Source organism: Nanorana parkeri, unplaced genomic scaffold (genome assembly GCF_000935625.1).
Source record: "Nanorana parkeri isolate BGI_ZX_2015 unplaced genomic scaffold, ASM93562v1 scaffold1132, whole genome shotgun sequence".
NCBI lineage: Eukaryota > Metazoa > Chordata > Amphibia > Anura > Dicroglossidae > Nanorana > Nanorana parkeri.
Window position 1 is genome coordinate 509,775 of NW_017307400.1, and position 21,733 is coordinate 531,507.

General features: G+C 41.0%; 1 protein-coding gene across 1 annotated transcript in view; it reads right to left on the reverse strand.

Moving 5' to 3' along the window:
• Positions 1–2,559: 2,559 nt before the first annotated feature.
• The window catches only part of BCAR1 (BCAR1, Cas family scaffolding protein), a 42,837-nt gene continuing 23,663 nt past the window's right edge, over positions 2,560–21,733 (reverse strand). Inside the window, exons 5-8 of the mRNA XM_018568054.1 lie at positions 19,883–20,005; positions 11,319–12,542; positions 3,937–4,026; positions 2,560–3,185 (exon numbers count right to left, since the gene is read on the reverse strand). Of these exons, the coding sequence (XP_018423556.1) occupies positions 2,676–3,185; positions 3,937–4,026; positions 11,319–12,542; positions 19,883–20,005 (1,947 nt within the window). The 3' untranslated portion in view covers positions 2,560–2,675. The remainder of the gene's footprint in view (positions 3,186–3,936; positions 4,027–11,318; positions 12,543–19,882; positions 20,006–21,733) is intronic.

The window sequence follows — 21,733 nt, forward strand, 5'->3', positions numbered from 1 at the left end:
CACTTTTTCCAGAAAAGAGTCATTTGCTGGCAGCCACGTCTGGCAATGAACATTCTGGCAGGATGATGGTTAAACATGATGACATGTTTTACTCCAATTTATAAAACATTGGGGGAAAGGAAAGTGTATGTGTTGCCACTATATTGGATTCCATCAGTCATATTTCTAGTGCTGGTTAGAATTACTGTAATGTTTTACAAGAAGACAGGCAACATCATAAATATTGCACCAAGACACAGTTACAAGGTCTTCCGTGGAGTATCAGAAATAAGTATTCTCTGCAGTGTGTTCCCAGTCTCCTTTATAAAACAGAAAAAATGGTCAGCAGAACTCCAAGTTTTCTTCAAAACAAAATCCTTTTATTCATTCTTGCAGGTCATATCACCATGTGTGGCAATGTTTCGGAACCTGTCTGGTCCGTTCATTTGTTTGCCTGATGAAGGGACCGGACAGGTTCCAAAACATTGCCACGCATGGTGATATGGCCTGCAAGAATGAATAAAAGGATTTTGTTTTGAAGAAAACTTGGAGTGCTGGTGACCATGTTTCCTGTTTTGCAAGTATTTGGCGGCGCCACCCGCGGCCACTTCAGCACCGCCCCACATTATATGGGGATTCTCGGTCAGGAGTGCGGTGGGACTCTCTATTTGACATTCTCCTTTATATGTCCCAGCTCCAGTTGGGAGCTCTCAGGAACACTGGAAAATGCATCAGTATGATGTGGTCATGCTAGCTGAGCAACATTTTTATTGTGAAACACTCCTGGATCATTAGATTTCTCCCCCGATCATGACATGCTCGGTGTTCTTGACAATTTGCTTGTTTGGTCACTGCAAGTTATGACTACAGCTATGGATAAAACAGATGAGGATAAGTGGATAAGAACTCATATCTGATTTTCTTTCGAAGCAACACAAACACTTCCTTCCAGGTTTTCGAATGTGCTCTGATGGACTAGTTATCATTGAAAACCTAATCTGCTTTCCAGCCATACAACATAATTGTTCTCTACACATCTGATCAATTCCCAATACAGTGCGGCAATGACATGAACAGAGATAAGGTCATATTCGTTGGAAGATTATGTCCAAACTCCAAGACAAAACAAAACATGTGAAGTCATTACTTTCAATGAGATTCATTAACAACACAACAGTATATTCTATTGTGACAATATTTTCTTTACCTTATTTCTCTCACATAAAACATAGCCCTACAAATAGAAAATCTATGTCATTCATCAAAATACACTGAATTCTCCCAATATTTGAACACAAAAATTACATCCTAAGAGATTCAATGTTACAACTGACTCAATGGTTCAGGCTTTACTGAAAAAACTCAACGATGATCGGTTCCTAAAAATGGATTAAGGCATTGTGTTAGGCCCAGGGATGTATGGGTAATCTGCAATTTGGCCGCCTGTGTAATCCAAGTACGACCCCAGTGTCACACTGAACACCAGTGCAGACAGGCTGTTAAGAAGAAGACAACAGTATCTGGAATTGAAGAGAGGCACTTTTGTCTCTTGGTGTCACGGTCTCATGTAACTTTGGTGTGTGTAGATTTTGGGCTTTGAATGTTTTATTGAGGTTATGCAGACTTTACTTGGATGTGCACAACCTTCACATTTCTGTAAAAATACAGATCAAAATGATGTTTTGTTCTGTAATTCAAGACCTGGTGATCGCAATCAGAAATATATATGTACATGGCAATGACTGGAAAAGTCTTGGATGAGAGTTACAGGTTCCTTTAAGCAAATTAGACTTTCCATTGGTTAAAGGCCATGGTATAAGGCTATATAAAAGCAGTCTCTGTGTAGACCCAGCATGCAGCATGGCTAAAAGCATACCATAACCTTATCTATAATTACCATTGTGATACCCTTACTGGGTAATATTCTAGACACAAGCCAGATGTGGAAGAGCTGCTATCACATCAGGGAAGATGCAGAAAAATCTGCAGTGGAAAAAGTGGAGGTGTTGCCCTTAACATCCAAGCAGAAGCGTGCTTACATTTTCAGACGTTTTAGAAAAAATGTTAGCTGTTCACAACCTGCAATGGACAACAGCTCCGCCAGGCTCTTCTATGACTTGATAACACCAGGTTGCCTCTGTAAGAAAATTATAGAAGGGCACAAAAGCCGCACAGGACACTTATTTGCGCCCAGCTAGCCGACATAGCTACACACAGTTCCGAATAGCTTCAATTTAAACTGTCTTATGGTGTGCCGAAATGTTGGCTTATGTTTGATACAGTATTGCATCATCCTGTTTTAGTGTTCCAAGTGAGGTGTTACACAGGCACCCAGAGCAATGACAGGTTTTCAGTGGGTAAACCTCTATGGTATTGCAGCCTAAAACATAATCATTAAAATGCATTGTCAAAAAAGTTCATATATGCGACAGCCTGGGGACATGGAATGAACATGTAATCCCAAATTATTTACAAATGTAGCTAAGAGCTAATCATTGTCTGACATTCCTCTGTTTAGTGAAATGTAGATTGTAGTTTGCGAGTAAGGACTGAGACACAGTTAATTAAATTTATTTTTTTATGAAGTAGAATAATAGTTAATTAATGTTTCTAAGGAGAAGTCAAAGCTCACTGAGCAATCAGGACCTCTTGCAAACCCTGATGTTTGTCTCTTGATAACGAAATCAGTTGGTCTTTCAGATGGCGACCATCTGACCAAGCACCATTCTGAACTGCTGGGTGCTATTACTGAGATCCTTGACTCGCTCCACCATATCCTTGGCTGCTGATGGGGATGGGTACTGAAGTGCTGCTGTTTTAGTGGTGAGAACTATCTCTTTGAGCTTGTCACACATGAGGTTGCTGTAGTGGGTAACCTTGTTTCGGATGTCCTGAGCTTTGGCTTGGCGTGACAAAGTGTCCCCGATAAAGACCAACTTGTGGGCACTGAGGATGACAAACTTGCTGTGAGCCACAAAAATTTTGGGAGGCTGATTGTTACTGATGGAGGTGTAGAAGGCATCGATGGCGTTGGTGAGGGTGGTGACATTGGCCTCGCACTGCTCTTGGTAGAAGAGAAGAAGCTGCCGGTCAGAGTTGCAGAGGGTGCTGCGGACTTGGCTGTAGTGTTGAGGGGGTGTCCAGTTTGACAGATCATTTTCAATGGGTCGGGCAACCTCCTCTTCTAGACGTTCAAACTGTTTTAGCTGAAAGTAAACATGAACATATTTTGTGAATTTTACTTGACAAAGTTAAACTTCTAGATATCAGGCCTTGTTTAAACTGCATTGTACAGAAGTAGGAAAAGCATATCTCTTTTTGGGCGTTATCAACATTTTTAACGTTCAACTCTTTCCCTGCCAAAGACGTAAAGCATACGGCAGTACAAAAACGTTCCCTGCTGGCAAGCTCAGTATGCCATACGTCGCTGCCATTCACCCTTCAGCTATAAGCTCATGGTCGTGTCAGCGACAATAAGCCTATATCAGAAGGGCCCCCCTGATTCTTCTCTGTAAATAAATAGCTGTCATCAGCGGCTTTTAATATAGCTAAAAGAAATTGACTACTCCTGGAAAAGTCATTTCCCTAACACAGTTCCCTCCCTCCTTGCATGTCATAGCCCTCTTTCCTCTTCTGGGAGTTCATGATTACTATTTGTGCTGGTCCAGCAACTTTTTCTTTGTTCTTGTGTTATAATATACCCGAGGCTCTAAGCCTTATCCGAAGAAACAACATTTTGCCTGAAGTTGGGCTTTACAGTAAACCTGACATGAGAGACATATGGAGGCTACAAATGCTGACCTCTCTCTTGAGGTCTAAACATGCTTTAGTTTTAATACTTTGAATGAAATTTCTCTGATCTTTCTTCCGGATCTTCATACATGCAAGTAGCAATGGTAACCTCCATATTTGAATGACAAATGAAAGAAGACATAAATGGACATGTTTTACCATTACCTGATGCTGTTCCAGGTGACCTTTCCCCTGTCGAATGATGTTTCCTTTCTCCAGCAGCTCTTTCTGTGTTTTCTCAAACTCTTCCTTACCCTGCAGCAAAAGACATTATCATTTAATTGCTGTGGAAATATTAAATGACGTCCTAATGAACAAATCACATTCACTGCTCACGGTTCTCCTTGCTGGATGCTCTGACACAAGGAAGCAAAGCCCTTGCTCTACCAAAATGGCCCCCTCCACACAGGGACACAGTACAGAACAAAGCATAGTAAGTCAGTAATGGAGAAAAGATTGGCTGTAGGGATACCACAGGCAATACTGGTGATTAGTCATTTGCCCTCTGCATGACATTTTTGGGCAAAGCTTCCACAGTCCAGTTTCTCATTAAATAACGGACAGTGGCATGTTTATCTAATACAGTCATGTGCAGTAAGCACAATATATTCTTTCAGTCATATTGAGCAGGATATTCTGTTCTCCATTTCATATGAATTAGTATTCAAAATCGATTATTAAATTAAAAGAAAACATGTTACCATATTTCAATACAAAGTATTACATAAAATAAATTACATTTGCAGTTTAATTTAAATCCACTTAAGAAACCTAGTGTTATCAAATTAATTATCTATCTCCTGTTTATTTTTTTCAGGCACTTTAATTGCGCTTTTTAATGCTTGCTATTTAGTATCTTTCCACTAGGTGGCGCCGGCTGCCTTTCATTGAGAGCCTGTATGGTTTAACATGAACAATGTGTTTTTCAAGTCAAAATTATAGTAATCAGCATTTTTAATCAGCCTACTATACAATAAAAATATATTTCACAGAATCGCTTTTATTTTCTCAGTTCACTGCAATGCCAGTGGAAAGTGACACCAGTTGTAGGTAACAGGAGCCAGGTTTCTAGTTTCAAAATGATGTCTGTCTATCATGTAGTTAGGGACATATGGAAACTATACATTGGCTTGGGGACATAAAGACTATGTGGCTAAAATAAAGACATAAAAGGGCCATGCAAGCAGGTGACCAATGTACAGGTAATGTTATACCAGTGAGAAGATGAATAGGACACTTTCCAAGAAAACATCAATATAATATCCAAGCAAGCAAGCTCACAATAATGTACATGTTCATGCAGGATCATTTAGAAAGCATAGTCTTGTCCAATGATCTAACTAGCTGTTGAGAGCTTCAGGCTCAAAGCTAACTACAAAGCAGGGCACAGCTAGTTGATGATGAAGGTGTTAAACATACTATATATAACTTTGAAATGGGGTGTCCGACAAGTTAGTTTAGGTCTGATGGTTAGGTGTTCACAAAACTTTGGCCACAGAACAAGGCTGATCTTAAATCAAACAAAACTAAAGGTGCTCTTACTGGAGGCCTGGCATAGCCCAAAAGCTACAATATTTGCCACATAGCCAGAACCTGGAGGCAAAGACTTGTTTTGGACTAAATGTTTTCTATCTTAGATTAAATGTACTGTGGGTGGGAACAGTTAGGAACTAGGTCAATGGTAATAGACGTGTTATTTTAAACCAAAGCACATAAAAGGTACTAATGTTCGTTTGGGAATAAGAGGTTAGAATGTACGCATGTACGCATGGTAGCAACAATAGTACAAAGTAGTGTTTAATAAAATAAGCTGTCATGAATCAGCTTATAATAATAACAGGCTGATTTTCCCACCCATTAAATTCCCTGCAGCCTCAAACTTTGTATATCGGCTCATGTGATGGGATTATATGCCCTTCTACCATGGATGTCATTCACTTTGCACTATTGATGCTTGCTGAAGCCTATCAAATATCAAAGGCTTGGGGGCCAGCACAGACAAAATCACTGTGACTAAGTCCATTGAAAGATACAGTTGTTCTCCAAAGCAGCAGTTTGGTTCAGGGCAGTCCTACAATAATTCTTAAAATGTGATGTTAAGATGTTATGGAATGAAAGGAGAATGGACAGCAAATGCTTTGTCCTGCTTGTGAGAAACCATCTTGGTTTCTGGAGTTGTAGAGAAAGCTTTATCACACACGTAGGATGGACAGGCTGTGGGTGCACCATCTTTGATGTCAAAGCATAGATTATGAGCCTGTAAAATGACCAGTGTTACCTAACTCTAGCATGCTAAAAATGCTTAAAGAGTGAGGGATTACAAATACCCTTTGTTTATGGACTGATGAAGGCTTGCAGAGTTTGTTCAAGTGGAAGTTCACATTAGAAATCAATGAACTTTAAACAGCCAAATAACACCTGCACCTTACTAAATACAAAGCACCATGTTCGACTTCTGTCCATGCTCCTGTTGTCCAGCAATCAGCGTTGGAAACTGGCAATCATTTACCAACGACACTACATTTTTGACAGCATGAGAGCACAGAGGAAGCACTTCCCAGTTCGGCTTTGCAATCTCAAGTAGACATGTGGACACATGTCACATGACATGTGGACACATGTCAAATATGGTGCTATGCATTATCAAGGTACACATTTGTTACCCAATTCGAATTCATTGAGGACTTTTAAAGGTCTTATTTAGCTGGCAGGAAATTTAACTTAGAACACCATAAAGACATAACCCAGGAAAAGGTCAGTAAGTATATTTTAGATTGTAAGCCCTCATAGGCAGGGCCCTCCTTACCATCTTGTCTTGAAATGTATTGTGATTGCAATGTCTTCCTTATATTGTAAAGCGCTGCGCAAACTGTTGGCGCTATATAATTCCTGTATAATAATAATAATAATAATACATGGTGATTTATTCATCTGAAAACTGTAACTCCATGGGGCTATTTATAATGGAGTCCAATCTCTGTAGGATACCACAGTGTTTACTTCACACGGTCAATCACGGAGCCTGTGGTGTCCATCACATTGTTCTCCTCATAGTAGCTCTATGATAGGAGGCAAGCTCAGTCACATGTTCTATAACAGGTCATCTGACTCTGACAGGTCATCTGACTCAGTTTTCCTGCTTCTGCCACTTTTTTCTTTTCCTCATTCATTACAATTAATGTTTTGCTTGCCTCTGAGTACTGAAGCAAGCAGAGGAGAACACGCATTGGTGAAACGCACAGCTGAGCTCTATAAATGTCCTGGGGTATTTTTTTCAGAAAAGAAGTGGCATACCCCTGCTTCATAAATGGGCCCCTAAGCATGTTTTTGGGTTTTGTTGCCAAAAAGGTAGTGAGCATTTTAAAGTTATACAAATGTGTTTACTCTTATTGTCTAAAAGGCAATTATATGGAGTAAAAGATTTGTAAAACTAAGGCCCGTTTTTACACGGGGGGCCTGTCAATTTCCGATCAGCAGGAAATCTGTGCATATATCCCCTGCTGATTGGAGTGATTCGGAACAGATGTCAACATTGTGACATCCATGTCCATCTAGTTTTTTCCTCCACCTTGCGATGGCAGAAGAGCCTGAACTTACTGGACCCATGTTAGGTCTACGGGGAGTCGGATAAAAAACGGACACACGTCCATTTAGATCTGACTGCCTACTGCCTACAGGCTAACACTGGGCTTATGATCAGATCCGCTTTAAAAACTATTATTTGACCTGATCGGAATGTCCATGTGAAAGGGGCCAAATCCAGGATTCTGAAACCTTATTTCTGAGAGGCTGCTTTGAGTTATTAAACACTGTTGCTGTGTGTTATGAAAGAATCCCAATAATCTGTGTCACTTCATTTCTATGTACTGCTCTAATGATATATTCAGTAACTTTCAATAATATCATATAACAGTAAGCTGAAATAGGCTTCCCTTTTTGCTTGCCATAACTATCATTTGGAGTGACTTATTATTATTATACAGGATTTATATGGCGCCGACAGTTTGCGCAGCGCTTTACAATGTAGGGCAGACATTACAATCACAATACAATTCAAGACAAGATGGTAAGGAGGGCCCTGCCCCTGAGGGCTTACAATCTATTGGATAAACATAAATAAATGTGATGTCGGCACTTTTTGAGGATAATACAGGTAGAGCATCATAAGGTATTACAGGTTCTGCTTTGATAATTTTCAGATGCTGCCATCGAAAACACAATACAACCTCAAGTACATGCAGAGAGTAAGCAGTTTATGATTGCATGTGAAGAAATCTGCAGAACAGCATCTCTCGTTCCCTCTCTGTAGGGAGATGCTCATTTTGCACAAACAGTGAAAGGTAAAACAAGAGTCTTGCTGCTGATTCAGCAGATTTTCAGTGAGGTGCTCTATCAGTCTCCTTTAAGCCATGTATCAGAACAGCTTTCCCAATCTGGAGGCATTATTCAGTGTTCTACAGCGACAGACCTTTAGCGGCAAAATGTAAATATCATTAAATAAACAGCCTGCCTGCCAACTAAACAGGATACTCTGATTTTAGCAGACGCAGCATTTTGACCGTACGTCTGCAGTTGTCGCCAGATGGCATGAAAACCTCGGCTCCTCTATTGATGTGCATGAGTTTGCAAAGTGATTGAAATAATTAAAGTCAGGATTAATTAAACCTTCTCCACTTGGAATGAGGGAAAGTCTTATATCAATTAAAGAAGCAGTGGCTTCCATCATCTCACCTTCTCTTGACCTCGCGAGTTTCATCAAAGTTGCAGATTACACAGACAGAAAGCCATGACTTGCTAGCAAGAGTTTTGTCTTCTGGCTGATCAGTATTTGGAATGCTTTCTGGCTACATGGCTACGCCAGCCAGGTGGAGATGTCCAAAAGCCCTGAGGCTGCTGCTGGGCGCCTCCATCTTGGATGTGATGTCAGCAGCCCCAGCAAGTGACACTCTATAGCAGTGGTGGCGAACCTTGGCACTACAAGTCCCATGAGGCATTGCAAGGCTCTGACAGCCACAGAAATAACTCCCAGAGGCAGATGCATGTTGGGATTTGTAGTTTTGGCACAGCTGGAGTGCCAAGGTTCGCCACCACTGCTCTGTAGTATTCCCCTTGGCTCTTGGATGGTGTTGGAGATTACCTGGCTGAATGAAGTCCCAATCCCCTCATGTGGCAGTGTTCACTCCTGCCAATTGGTTCATTAGACCTATATCTGTCACATGGGGTAGGTCACATGTTAGAACAAAAGAAAGAGGGCTCAAATGTAACTAGGCACTCCCAGAATAGGAAAGGACTATGATGTGCAAGGAAGGAAAGGGCTGTGCTAGATAATTGTGTAGTTACATGTTCTAAAAAGTTCAAAGGCACATTACAAGTGAATAAGAAATAATTTATGAAAAGGAAAACCACTGCAAGTAAGTTTGTAAAAATCTTAAATTCTGTGCTTTTCAATTTTTTTTTTACATTGGGGACAGGCTCACTTCGATTTTCATGTCTAGTATGAGGAAAGAAGCCTGTGATGAGACCCACCAGTGTCTGACTCTTGGGTATATAGTAGCTTTGGACCAATTAAAGAGCCAATGTAATTTTGGTTATTCACTTTAGACCCCCCCTTCCTGCAAGGTATACTTTGCAAACCTTGCTCCCTAAGTGCCTTCCCAATGCAGAATTACACCCTGGGTAAGCTTTGGATGGCACAGCTGGAGTGCCAAGGTTCGCCACCACTGCTCTGTAGTATTCCCCTTGGCTCTTGGATGGTGTTGGAGATTACCTGGCTGAATGAAGTCCCAATCCCCTCATGTGGCAGTGTTCACTCCTGCCAATTGGTTCATTAGACCTATATCTGTCACATGGGGTAGGTCACATGTTAGAACAAAAGAAAGAGGGCTCAAATGTAACTAGGCACTCCCAGAATAGGAAAGGACTATGATGTGCAAGGAAGGAAAGGGCTGTGCTAGATAATTGTGTAGTTACATGTTCTAAAAAGTTCAAAGGCACATTACAAGTGAATAAGAAATAATTTATGAAAAGGAAAACCACTGCAAGTAAGTTTGTAAAAATCTTAAATTCTGTGCTTTTCAATTTTTTTTTTACATTGGGGACAGGCTCACTTCGATTTTCATGTCTAGTATGAGGAAAGAAGCCTGTGATGAGACCCACCAGTGTCTGACTCTTGGGTATATAGTAGCTTTGGACCAATTAAAGAGCCAATGTAATTTTGGTTATTCACTTTAGACCCCCCCTTCCTGCAAGGTATACTTTGCAAACCTTGCTCCCTAAGTGCCTTCCCAATGCAGAATTACACCCTGGGTAAGCTTTGGTGTTGGGGATTACCTAGCTGGATGAACCCCCCCATGTGGCAGTGTTCACTCCTGCCAATTAGTTCATTGGACCTAAAACTGTCACACGGGGCAGGTCACATGTTAGAACAAAAGAAAGAGGGTTCTAACTGAGCAGGAAGGTGCTGAAGTAGCGTGGATCAGTAAGTATAACGTCCTGGGTAGGTGGCTATCAAGAGACGCTGCCACTTTGAACAGAATTGACAAAATGACAGTATCTGTTCAGCATCACTGTGAAGGCTGATTCTGACATAGAGCTAACTTACAGCCTTTAGACAATTGCACATTCATTTAAAGGCTGCAGGAAATTTAGCATGCCGACAAATTCCACTTATAGGAAGACCCGGAACAAGTATGCACCCACATAGTCAGGCTCTGACTGGTGTGTATTGATAGAAGTTGTTTATTCATGTAGTACCTTAGCGTTGCCATATGATCAGCCCTCTGCTTTTTTTTTATTAACATGTATAATACAAACATAGAAAAATTAACTATACCGGATATACTGTTTTTGGCCTTTTTTGGTTTACAACAGTCTTTACACCCCTGGACAACAAATATCAAGAAGTGTTTCTGTGTAAGAGCTATTAGAGCTAGTAATACAACATCCCATAGTCCTGTGAGAAGGATCTTACTATAGGTTGCCTTTTGATCTGGAGAAGACCTGAGGCACACCTGTTCTATATTACTCATTTTGTATCTCTCAGGACTAGACAAAAAGCACTGGGCTTATGTTCTGCTCTCCCTCAGGATATGTAATCTACCACTGGCTTTAAAATATGTTTGAACTAGGCACAATGCAGGATGGAGCTGGCAGGCTACTGTGAGACAAGTTAACCTTTACACAATAAATGTTTAATTACTTGCATAGAAATGTGTTCCTTTGACTAAGCATAGTCAACCAAATTCTGGACCAATATGAGCACCACCTGTGAAGATCAGGCTGTGCAGGGCTTTGCTACAGATTATTGGAAAAACACTTAATAAATACATAGTAGTGATTACACTAAAGAACAAGTACAGCTGAATGTGACTACTACTCAGTATATGATGTCTTGGATGAGCTTCACAGACCTTGGACATAGAAACTTTTCAACTTGATGTCAAATAATTTCTAGGTGTATAGCATTGTTCTTGTCTCAAACGGCATAAAGATAAATGTACTGAATCAGATTTGTACCCAGAAGGGTATATACTTGTATGTACACTCACCTGTAAATGGACATAGTCATAATCTTCCATCCAGCCGCTCTCATTGTTTTCATATTGCCCTTCCGGGGACCCTTCTGCTATAAACTTGGGTGGAGATGGCAAAGGCCTTGACTGTATATTGGCCTTTTCTGTGTGTCCTGTTTGACCAACAGATAAATTATTATTGTTATTAGCTAAATGATTGCTATTGTCCTGCCCAGATTGGGACTCTCCTAATGCAAGTTGAGGCTTGGTCCTTTTAAAGAGCAAGGAAGCATTTCCATGTAGAAAAGAAGACAACTGTTTGGTGTCATCTGGTATCCCCCTGGAATACATGACAAAGCGATCAAGGTCATCTGAAGCGCCCTGTTTGTTGGCTACCAAAACATTCATGGCCCAATTACAGTTATCTAATGCCTGACTGTGCTTAAGCAGGTGTTGGTAAACATCGTCCATCTTCTGTAATTGTTTGCTGAGCTTGGTATGTAGAGTCCGGTCAGATGCTTGAATTGAGTTTACTACTGCTCCTCTGGCAAATTCCAGCAATTCTTTAACTGTGGTTTTCACCCCTTCCGCTGCAGCCTGGATGCTCTGTGCATTGGTTTCCATCTGCTCTGGACTTCTCCAAGTACTGCTGATGAAGGACATCAAATAGGAGATGGAACTATTGACACCATGCTGTAACTTTACCAACAGTTCCATGGCAGCATCTAAATCAAGGTTCAGCTCCTTCCCTGCAGTCTTTGGTTGAATAACAGAAGATTCTTTCACTGGAATTGTATCAAGAGAAGATGTGGAAATATTGCTTCTGGTGCTACCTGTGCTGGAAGCAGACAGCCTCTTAAAGCTGCTAGCCAGTTCATCAACAGCTTTGACCTCCCTATCAACCTGAGGAGGAACATCATATATATAATCCGACTCTGTCTCCAGTGAGGCTTTTCCAACATGGAACTCTCTCGGAACATCATAAACATCATGGAAATTTTGTTGTCCCGCAGGTTTCCTTAAGCTAGGAGGGACGTCATATATCTCCTGGGAAAATGATAAATCATTGCCCTTAACAGCAGCAGGAGGAATATCATAGATATCTTCAGGGATGTACGGCTCAGGATCATGGATGTGAGTAGGAGCCTGAGGTGGATGCTGCATTTTTTGGTTGGAGAAAGCAGGTGGGAAGTCATAGGTGTCTTCTCTTTGAGGACCATCTGGAACATCTTTACTCACAGAGGGTGGAATATCATAAATCTGTAGGAATAAAGGGGCAGTGTTATTATGTTAATGATGCAAGTCACGACTAGCATAATTAGTTGACATCACCTTAAATTCTACTGCATGCAGTTACCTAATGTTAATATTAATAGAAAAAAATACAAAGCTGGAAAAAAAAGTATTTTAACAGCACAATCAGCCATTCAGAGAAAACTATTTCATGACCTTTCCAAGTCTACCTGATTACAATAGAGTAAAACAATACACCGTTTTAAATTCTTTGCTATACACATATAAATATTATTACTTGAAATGCCTGACTTTTCATTAGATCAAGAAAACATAGTCCATGACCAAAACTAAAATTTTTCATGTGAACAGCTACTGATGTCTGCACCAACTTTCACAGCATTAGATCAAGACACCCAACTAAGGCTGTTGCATGATGATCCAGGGTCAGTTTTAAAGAGTTTATATGGTCAATTTTAGAGAAAGTGAAGTCTTGAGTAGAAAATAATGAATAACTAAGGGCCTTAGAACACAGAATATAGGAAAAGCCACCATGGTATCTCTTAGTGAACACGTAAACTGTTGGTAGGAATAGTTAACCAGTAAACTGCTACATATAATATTTCTATTCCACGTAAAGCCTTTTCCTACACAAAAATAGTCAGTGGCTGTGGGAGGGTTGATGACAGGGGATACAGAAGTCACTTCAAGATAAAAGACCAACCTGGGAAAATGAAATAAGCTCCCAATCATTAGGAGCTCCTGTTTTACTTGGTTATATACTAAGCAAGGATAAAAAAAAAATCATCAGGTTAACCGAATTTAATTCTAATTTCATTTGAATAATGAGTACCCACTTTCCCTTTTTATGTGTGCATTATGCCACTACCCTCCAAGTCCAAGAAGATGTACAGTTTTTGGGGCCAATGTCCTGTCTGCTATATTCTAATGCTTGAAAAATAATCCAAGTTTGAATAGAGAAGATTCTTTAAAGAGCTCTGTGGCCAGATACCATATTCCTGATTCATAACCATCTAGTGATTCATCAACTGTAGGAGGAAAGCAAATGATTGAGTCTAATTTTTTAATATTAATCATGGTTTTACTGAACACTGGTTTCATGCTTCATGTTAGGTATTAATGTCAGATGATGACAGATCACATCATCAAACGTACATTTCAGAAACGTAATTTGTGAGTCGCAAATGCACATTTAATTCAACAAATAAAAACACAGCTTTTCAGTGAATAGAATACAGAATAGAATTTAGGCCGCAACCAAGTAAAGTCCATAGATATAGTTTCAGATGTAATCTGTCAGGTCAACATAGTTTACCAGCAGTTATGAGCTGAGGGGGCCTATCTAGAAATCCAGCCCTCACACTATAGAATTTGGCAGATCAAATCTAAAACTACATCTAACTAAGTGTGGACAGATTATGGCCATTCACGGCTAGGTGACAGTGTGTATGTAAAGGATACCCCCAGCCTGGGTTTACTTATCTTAGCAGCACTTCCTTGCAGCTCCTGCCATACCCGGAACCAAAACGAATTTGTCACCCGAGTTGGAGTTGATTGGCTGCTAGACCTGAGCAGTGTCATGTGAAGGGAACCACATGCTTCCCTATACCCAGAGCCACCATTTTTTTATCCAGCAGCAGTGGAGGCAGGAGCTACAAGAGAGCACTGGTGAGTACAATTGGGGCAGGCCTTTAAAAACACTTTGTCCTCAATCAAAAAGCAGATTGATGGAGTGCTGGACCCACAGAAGAGTGAGAAATTGGTTAGGTATAACATTCGTATGGGCAGCTCTCTGTCAGCTAGGATAGCCCTAAGACAGGGCTGGACAAATCCCAGGGACCAAGTATCCAATGCTCCTTACAAATTACAGCTGGTGCTTAACTTTTGAGGTTTTCTGTAGTTGTCCTCAGTGGAGCTGGTTCCTGGATTGGACACACTGGCTACTGAATTCGACATTAATTTGTCCATCCCTGCCTGAAGAGTCCCTGGAGTGATCCCAATAATATTAAAAAAAGGATAAGAGCGTCACAAGTTTGTATGAAGTCCAGCAAAAGTTTTATTTATCTTGACAGCAGACCTGAGGATATAGCCAGTCTGGCAGCTATTAAACTAGCTACCTGCGATCTCTCTAATCCTCGTTTTATACTTCTGCCTGTCCAGTATACCCAAAAAACTGGCAGCACACAAGCCCTGATGAAGAGGGAGTTGTGAGATTCACAATCATGTTGGCTATATCCTCAGTCCTCTTGTCAAGATAAATCCTGATACACTTGTGGCACTCTCATCTTTTTAAATGCTTTGCACTGAATGGGCAAGGTGACAGTGTCTCTTTAAAAAAGATTAATGGGGTAACCTTTTTATCGCATAGTTCTCTTTAGGGTCATGGGAGGACATATACTAAAGTCCTCCCGTAACCCAAAACTTAGGGGATTATTCACAAAAGGGTGAAGAGTTTGGAGAAGTCAGGAGAAGTGAACAATCTAGGACAATATAACTGAACTGGAAAGTGAGCTGAATTGGAGTATTTTTCCAGTTCAGCTATTTTGGCCTAGATTGTTCACTTCTCCTGCCTTCTCCAAACTCTTCACACTTTAGTGAATAACCCTGTTAGTGTATAGCAGACTGCTGCTCGCTATATGCTGAGAGCGCCGCAGCCGGGACAGATCCCAACAATACTGTAAAGATCCATCCCACTAGCTGATTGACAGCGGGCTCTACCTATCTAGAGGCAGAGCCAGTTGTGCCCACCCTCTCTCCCATCCGTTCCTCCAGTCAGTGTTGGAGGATCGGAGAGGGGAATCCCTGCAGGGAGATGAGTGTGAGGTGGTATGTATTTGCTCACTTCCCGATCAATAGAGCCGACTTGTGACAGTTTCATTCTCACATGTTGGCTCTAACTACGAGGATGAGTGTAACTCACTCCCATCATATGTAGAGCCAAGGGCCTCTATGAATAAGTCTACGGGTGAAACATGTGAGAGGTTGTAGCTGGTCGGGGGTGTGCAGTGCTGGCATGTGTTGCTTTATGCACTTTTATTCACGGTTGTACTGGATTTGCTGTGAATTTCAATAAAGTCTGAAGTATTGGAATTCTCTGGATAATGCGGTCTGTTCGTATACTACTTCACTCACCCCATAGTTCTCCTTTAAGGTAGAAAGAAAGTTTATCTACTTCTGTATACACTGCCAATTCACTCATTATTCATTATTTGTGCTATCTGGATTGAGCAAATTGGTATATTCCAATGGAATTAAGTGAATAATGATGCTCACGTGGGTCAATTCAAGGTTCCTTTGCGCTCATTAGCTAATCTGCAATAGATTTACAAAAAGCTTCTAAAAATCATGTAGATAACAAAATGTGGAAAGAGAAGTAGTTTCTCATCTAGAATAAAGAAAAATGGAATCTGACTGGCATTTAGAGGGAACACTTTCCTTTCAGTGTTTTGTTTTGTCCATCAGGCTTTCCGCTCATCCCCTGAGTGCACAGTGCTCTATTCTGCTTGTGCATACAATCTGAAGATTAAACACTGCAGACAATAAGTCTTTGAAAGTCCAGAGTGCAGAAGCAATGAATAATTACAGTACATTTACTTAATGAAATCAGTAAGCAAGTGATTCCTCTTGTGGACTGGTGCACCGAAATGATTAATCGGTTCTGTAACATCCCATGAATAAAAATACATTACCTGTTAGAAATACACATCTTTTGAAGCTGTTTACCTATAAATCAAACCATTAGCTCATTCATTAGTTTTATTATTATCTCTCTGATTTACAGGATTACACATTGCACGGTAACATAGTAATATATAGCAAAGTAATACTGCAGATTGTTAGGAGGTATGTTGAGAGATCCCATCATCACCCCTGGATTGATCGCTCAAGCCATGTAAAATCTGAACACCAAGACAAGGGGCAAAATGTGCATTGTCACATCAGCACTAAACAGTACAATGGCTAGGCCATTTTTTCGGGGATGGGGAAATGGGGGGAGGGGGGTATATCTATGCAAATAATGACTTCCAGGAGGTTTTTAATTCTTGGGGGGATTGGACTGGAGCAGTGCTACGTAAATATATGATAGGGCATTGACTAAACCAACCTTGCATATTTTTGGAGCAGTCTACAGATTAATGTCTCCTGGCAGTAACACACATGTAATTATATAAAATATTTTTCCCAGACATATTCTTTATGTGCATGTGACCCAACACACTACTTCCTCCTCAGCATTGACATAGTGACCCTAGCTGATAGTTATTTCCCTGACAGTGGTTTTCGTTAATCTGGGGTCTCTTAAGCTGGCCATACACAAGAAGAGTTTCGTTTGATTTTCTAATAGTTGATGGGGTCAAACTGACGATCGTAGTGTTGAAAAAAGTTGAAGGAGCGGGATGGAATTTTTTTTTGACCTGATGAAATGCCAACAGTGAATGTGGTTTTCGTTTGGGAAACTCCATTAATTTCCAAAATTGTTTGTTAAAATCAAACAGAACTTAAAACACATTTGTTTAGTCTCTGATAGCATTATCGAATGTTCTGACAAAATTATTCATTTACTGTATGTACAAAAATCTATGTATGGCCAGTCAGACAGTCACATACCTCAGAAGGTACAGATGATGGGGTCTATTTATAAACAAGATGCCAGGCCATTCACCCTGCAAATATCTGTCAATGTTTGGTCTGTGCGAATGAATGCCAAAATAAATGTTCTTTCATTTTCTCAAGTGAAAAACATTTTTTGAATGTTTTTATGTAATATCGCATTATGGCCACTAGATGGAGGTTTAAATTCATGGGAAATGAGTATTTATTTTCTATACTCCTCAGCGCCATCTAAGGGCCATAATGCGATATTACATAACAAAAATAAGCAAAAATACATTCCCATGTAAAGACACAACTAAAGAACGTTCTTGTTGCCACATATTTGCACAGAACAAACATTCAAGTTTTGTTAGAAGCATATAGGAGGTCCTGGGATATTTTATTAATCTATAGGGTGTGCATAACCTAACAGCATCAATTCACAAAGCTGTATTCTATCGCTGGGTTATCAGCTGACTTACTTTATGTATGCATTATTCTATCTCATCTTATGTTCAGCTCACAAAAATAGATGTTGCGTTCATTTGAATGTGTTATTTTTCCACATGAAATGAACATATAATCTCTATAACCCATGAATCAATATTTTATACGTTGTTAGTTTGTCTCCCTCTGAGCAGATAGCACACAGTAATAAATACTGCATGTATTATGCTTTGGTGAACTGACACAAAACTGTATTGCTTTGCTGGTACTCAGTAAATATTCATTTTATAAATTACTTTTTTACAGAGAATATAATTTATTTTGTTATAGCTTTGTCTGTTTAACCAACAGATCTATCAATCTGACGAAGCAGTGATACTGCTGGTGTTATACCTACTATTCCACAGTTTGGTGTAGCATCTATTTTATTTAGGGATGCACCGATATATTGGCTGCAGAAACATATCGGCCGAAAATGGCACTTTTGGCATAATGCCGAAAGTGCAATTTTCTGGCCGATACAGCGTTGCATCCTATTCTCTCCTCCCCGCTGGGCGCTGCTCTGTGTCCCCCGCGGGCAGGACAGAAACTGTGACAGGCGGCTGAGCGTTGCGGGAGGAGAGTGCTGTGAGCGGCCGGCGTCTATCCTCCCACACCGCTCCGCCTCCTATCACAGATCGGCCGAGCAATGTGTGGGCGGAGACAGCCAGCGCTGTCAAAGGAGGCTGAGCTCCGCTCGCTCGGCCTCCTGTGACAGCGTGTCAGAGAGAAAAGCAAGGTACACACACTCAGCGATCAGTTAGTGTTTGTAAATAATTGAGGACAGAGTATGGTTACTATATCCTCAATTATGAATGAATGGAAGTGATCTACATCACCTCCTGTTCATTCATAGTTGTGGTTATATTAAACATACTTTGTTCTCAAGTTATGAATGAACAGGAACACTCATATTCCTATTCATTTATAACATTGTGTCATCAATCTCTTTTTCTATTTTAAAAGGGAAATATCAGGGGTCTGTTTAGACCCCTAATATTTCCCCCAGAGTCCCTAAAAGTAAAGTAAAAAATAAAAAAATTTAATAAAAAATGATTCAATAAATAAAAATAAATATTAAAAAAATGTAAAAAATAAATACAATTTTTTTTAAATGTGAAAAATTCAAGTAAAAAACATTTTCGATTTCGGCCTGACATTTTTTTAAATTTTGGTTTTGTTTCGGTTTAGAAATTTTCATTTCGGTGCACCTCTAATTTTATTATAGCTTTCTCTATTTAACCAAAGATCTATCTATCTGACGAGACAGCAGTACTGTTGGTGGTATAGCTAATGTTCCACAATTTGGTGTGGAATTGCTGTCCTATGGTAGCCCTGATGAGGTTTGTACTGAGGAGTCTTTTAAGTGGTCTACTTATTTGACATAGTGGGCCTCAGGTATGGCCCCTGATATCACCAAAGGGCCACACATAATATTCATTGACACTAATGCCACAGGAAGCAATCAAAGACTGCTAACTTACAACAGTAGATGGTTAAAGACTATGGGCATAGTACCAGAGATGGTCAGAGACTGCGAACATACCATAGGAGTTGTTGGGAAATCTTCAAGAGACAGTCATACACTGCAGGCACATTATATGAGACTTCTACATATCAGTACTATTACAATTCATTTACAAATCAATACTGCCACATGTGTGCTTTTTACAGCCACCTTTAAAAATGACTTGTTCCACCTTTGATATTTTTCACCGCAAGATCCACTATAAAAGATCAGATGTAAAAAAAAAGCAAAAACAAAGAGAGAAAACGGATGAACAGCACAGAAAAAAGTCAGAGGGTGTGAAAAAAGTTTGGGAGTTGTTTATTGATACATTGCCAACTTGAAGCAAATGCTTATACAAAGCTTTGCTGTGACTCCCTGGTACACTACCAGAATGCTTTCCAAAGACCCATCGATGCTGCTGGCCGGCTGCTGCTGAGCAATTCTTCTGGTTTTGTCTCATGTGAATGTATCCCATTGTCCTCTTAATGTAACATTTTCTTTTGGTTGCTTCTCTTGGAATGTGCACCATGTTCTTCTATCCTCAAAAAATCTTTTTATTTCAGATAGAATGAAAGAAATAAACGGACCCATTTCCTGTAAGCTGGTCTAAAGGATATTTTTCCTTCACTGTTTTGAGAAAGCACCTAGGTAAGAAAAACACAGACTGTCTGCAGGGGCCCCGAGGGCCGCACAATCAGTCCCAAAGGGGCATAGGTTGGACATCAGGTCTCTAGGATATCATCTTGCTTCTACTTACCATTAAATGAGACTGTAGCTGCTCCTGCATGTTTTTCTCCACGCTGGGAGGGATGTCATAAATCTCTTGGGTTTGGTCTCGGTTGACGGGGCCTTTTACTGCCATTGGTGGAATGTCATAAACCTAAGAGAACCCAGAAAGCTGTTAGATTTTTAACATTAACAATACTTCCAAACTTAATATTCCATAAAGTTTTATTAAATGTCTTTGTAAGGACAATAGTTTCATTAAAAAATCTTAACCACTGTAGCGGGGTTACCCCAGCACTGAAAGGGTTAAGTGCTTGTTTTCCTCTAGGGTGTAAAATAAAAAAATATATATACTCACCCAAACCTCAGAGCCAGCTGGCTGCTAGACCGGTCCCTGGAGGCTCCCTCCTACCACTGCTCTAGAAAACATACTCATCAGCCCAATGAATCCAACATTGTCCTGCTGTGATCTGAACATCCACTGCCAAAGCCACAGTCCCACTGTCACACTTACCTGGTCCCCCTGAAGGGGTGTTACCCTCTGTGCTCTTTCGGTTTTTCCCCCTGTCCAAGGTGCTTGGCTTGAAGGTCGCAGCCCTACAGCTAATCTACCCTTGGCCTCTCCCTTATAGAGCCAGTTCACCTGTTGCTCGGGGTGCAAGCAACAAGTCAGTATACTGGCTGCTGGACCCCCTGTGTTCCTATTTCCAAAGGCCCGTATATTGGAGTATCCCTGTGCTTCCGAGTCTTCCCTTGCTTCCAAGGATCCCCATGTTTTCCATGCTTCCCAGGAGTCCCCTGCCTTCTGTGTACTCCTGTGTATTCCCATAAGTGGCTGGGTTTCCCACTCTATTGCTTCCAATGGTTTGTTCCCTCTGTATTCCCAGTGTGTTCCTGAGTATATTGCCTGCGTTTTTTCCTTTGCATCTACCTGTGTGCTATGAGCCTGTTTGTACTGACTGCTCCACTGCACTGCTTTAGTGTTCCCCTCTCCAGCTCCTGAGTGTCTGCTCTCCCTATCTACCTACTTATTTTGTGCCTCAGCCTGCTGTGTGTTTTCTGCTTAGCAGTGCTGTTTGTGTTCCCTTGTGATCCTGTAACCTGTGCATCCTTCACCTTCTGCAACGCACACATCCCGTGTGTTCCCTTCGTGTTCCTGCCACTGAATCCTGAACCTCTCTGTGTGTACGCATATCTTCAGTGTGCATCTTCCTGTGCATCCTGCACCCTCTGCAATGCACACTGCCTATGTGTTCCTGCCACTGAATCCTGAACCTCTGTGTATGCACATTTCTGCGAGCGTCTTCCTGTGCATCCTGCACCTTCTGCGACGTACGCTCCCTGTGTGTCCCTGCCACTGAATCCTGTACCTCTGTGCATGCATGTCTCCTGCGTTTACCCTCCTGTACCCCAATGTATTGCACATTCCCTGTGTGTATCTTCCGCCATATCCTACCGTGCACAAGTATCACGTTCCTTGGGTGGAATTAGTCTCTTCCCTGTGTGTTTTTTTACCAGGTATCCCTGCAGTGCTATTTCCCAGTTTATCCTGTAGCTGTGTCTGCATAGGTTAGAGGGCCGCAACCTGGAAGCTGTCCTGCAGCGCAACATCCCCACCATCAGGGGCTCTGGGGAAGACCTTGCTCTCTTTAGAGTTTGTTCCTCTAGCACACCCACAATAATGTGCAGTCACCTAGTCCCTACATCCCCAGTGTCCTTAAACTCCCTGTGACCGGTGTGCCAGGCCTGATTCCTACCCGTGCCAGTCCCTGGCTGCTCCGCAAAACCTGGAGCTCATGTACTCCAGTTCTAAGTGCGGCACCCACTCCATCATCTTCTTGCCAGCTATCTCTTTTATGCATTGCAGCTGGTCCCCATTAAT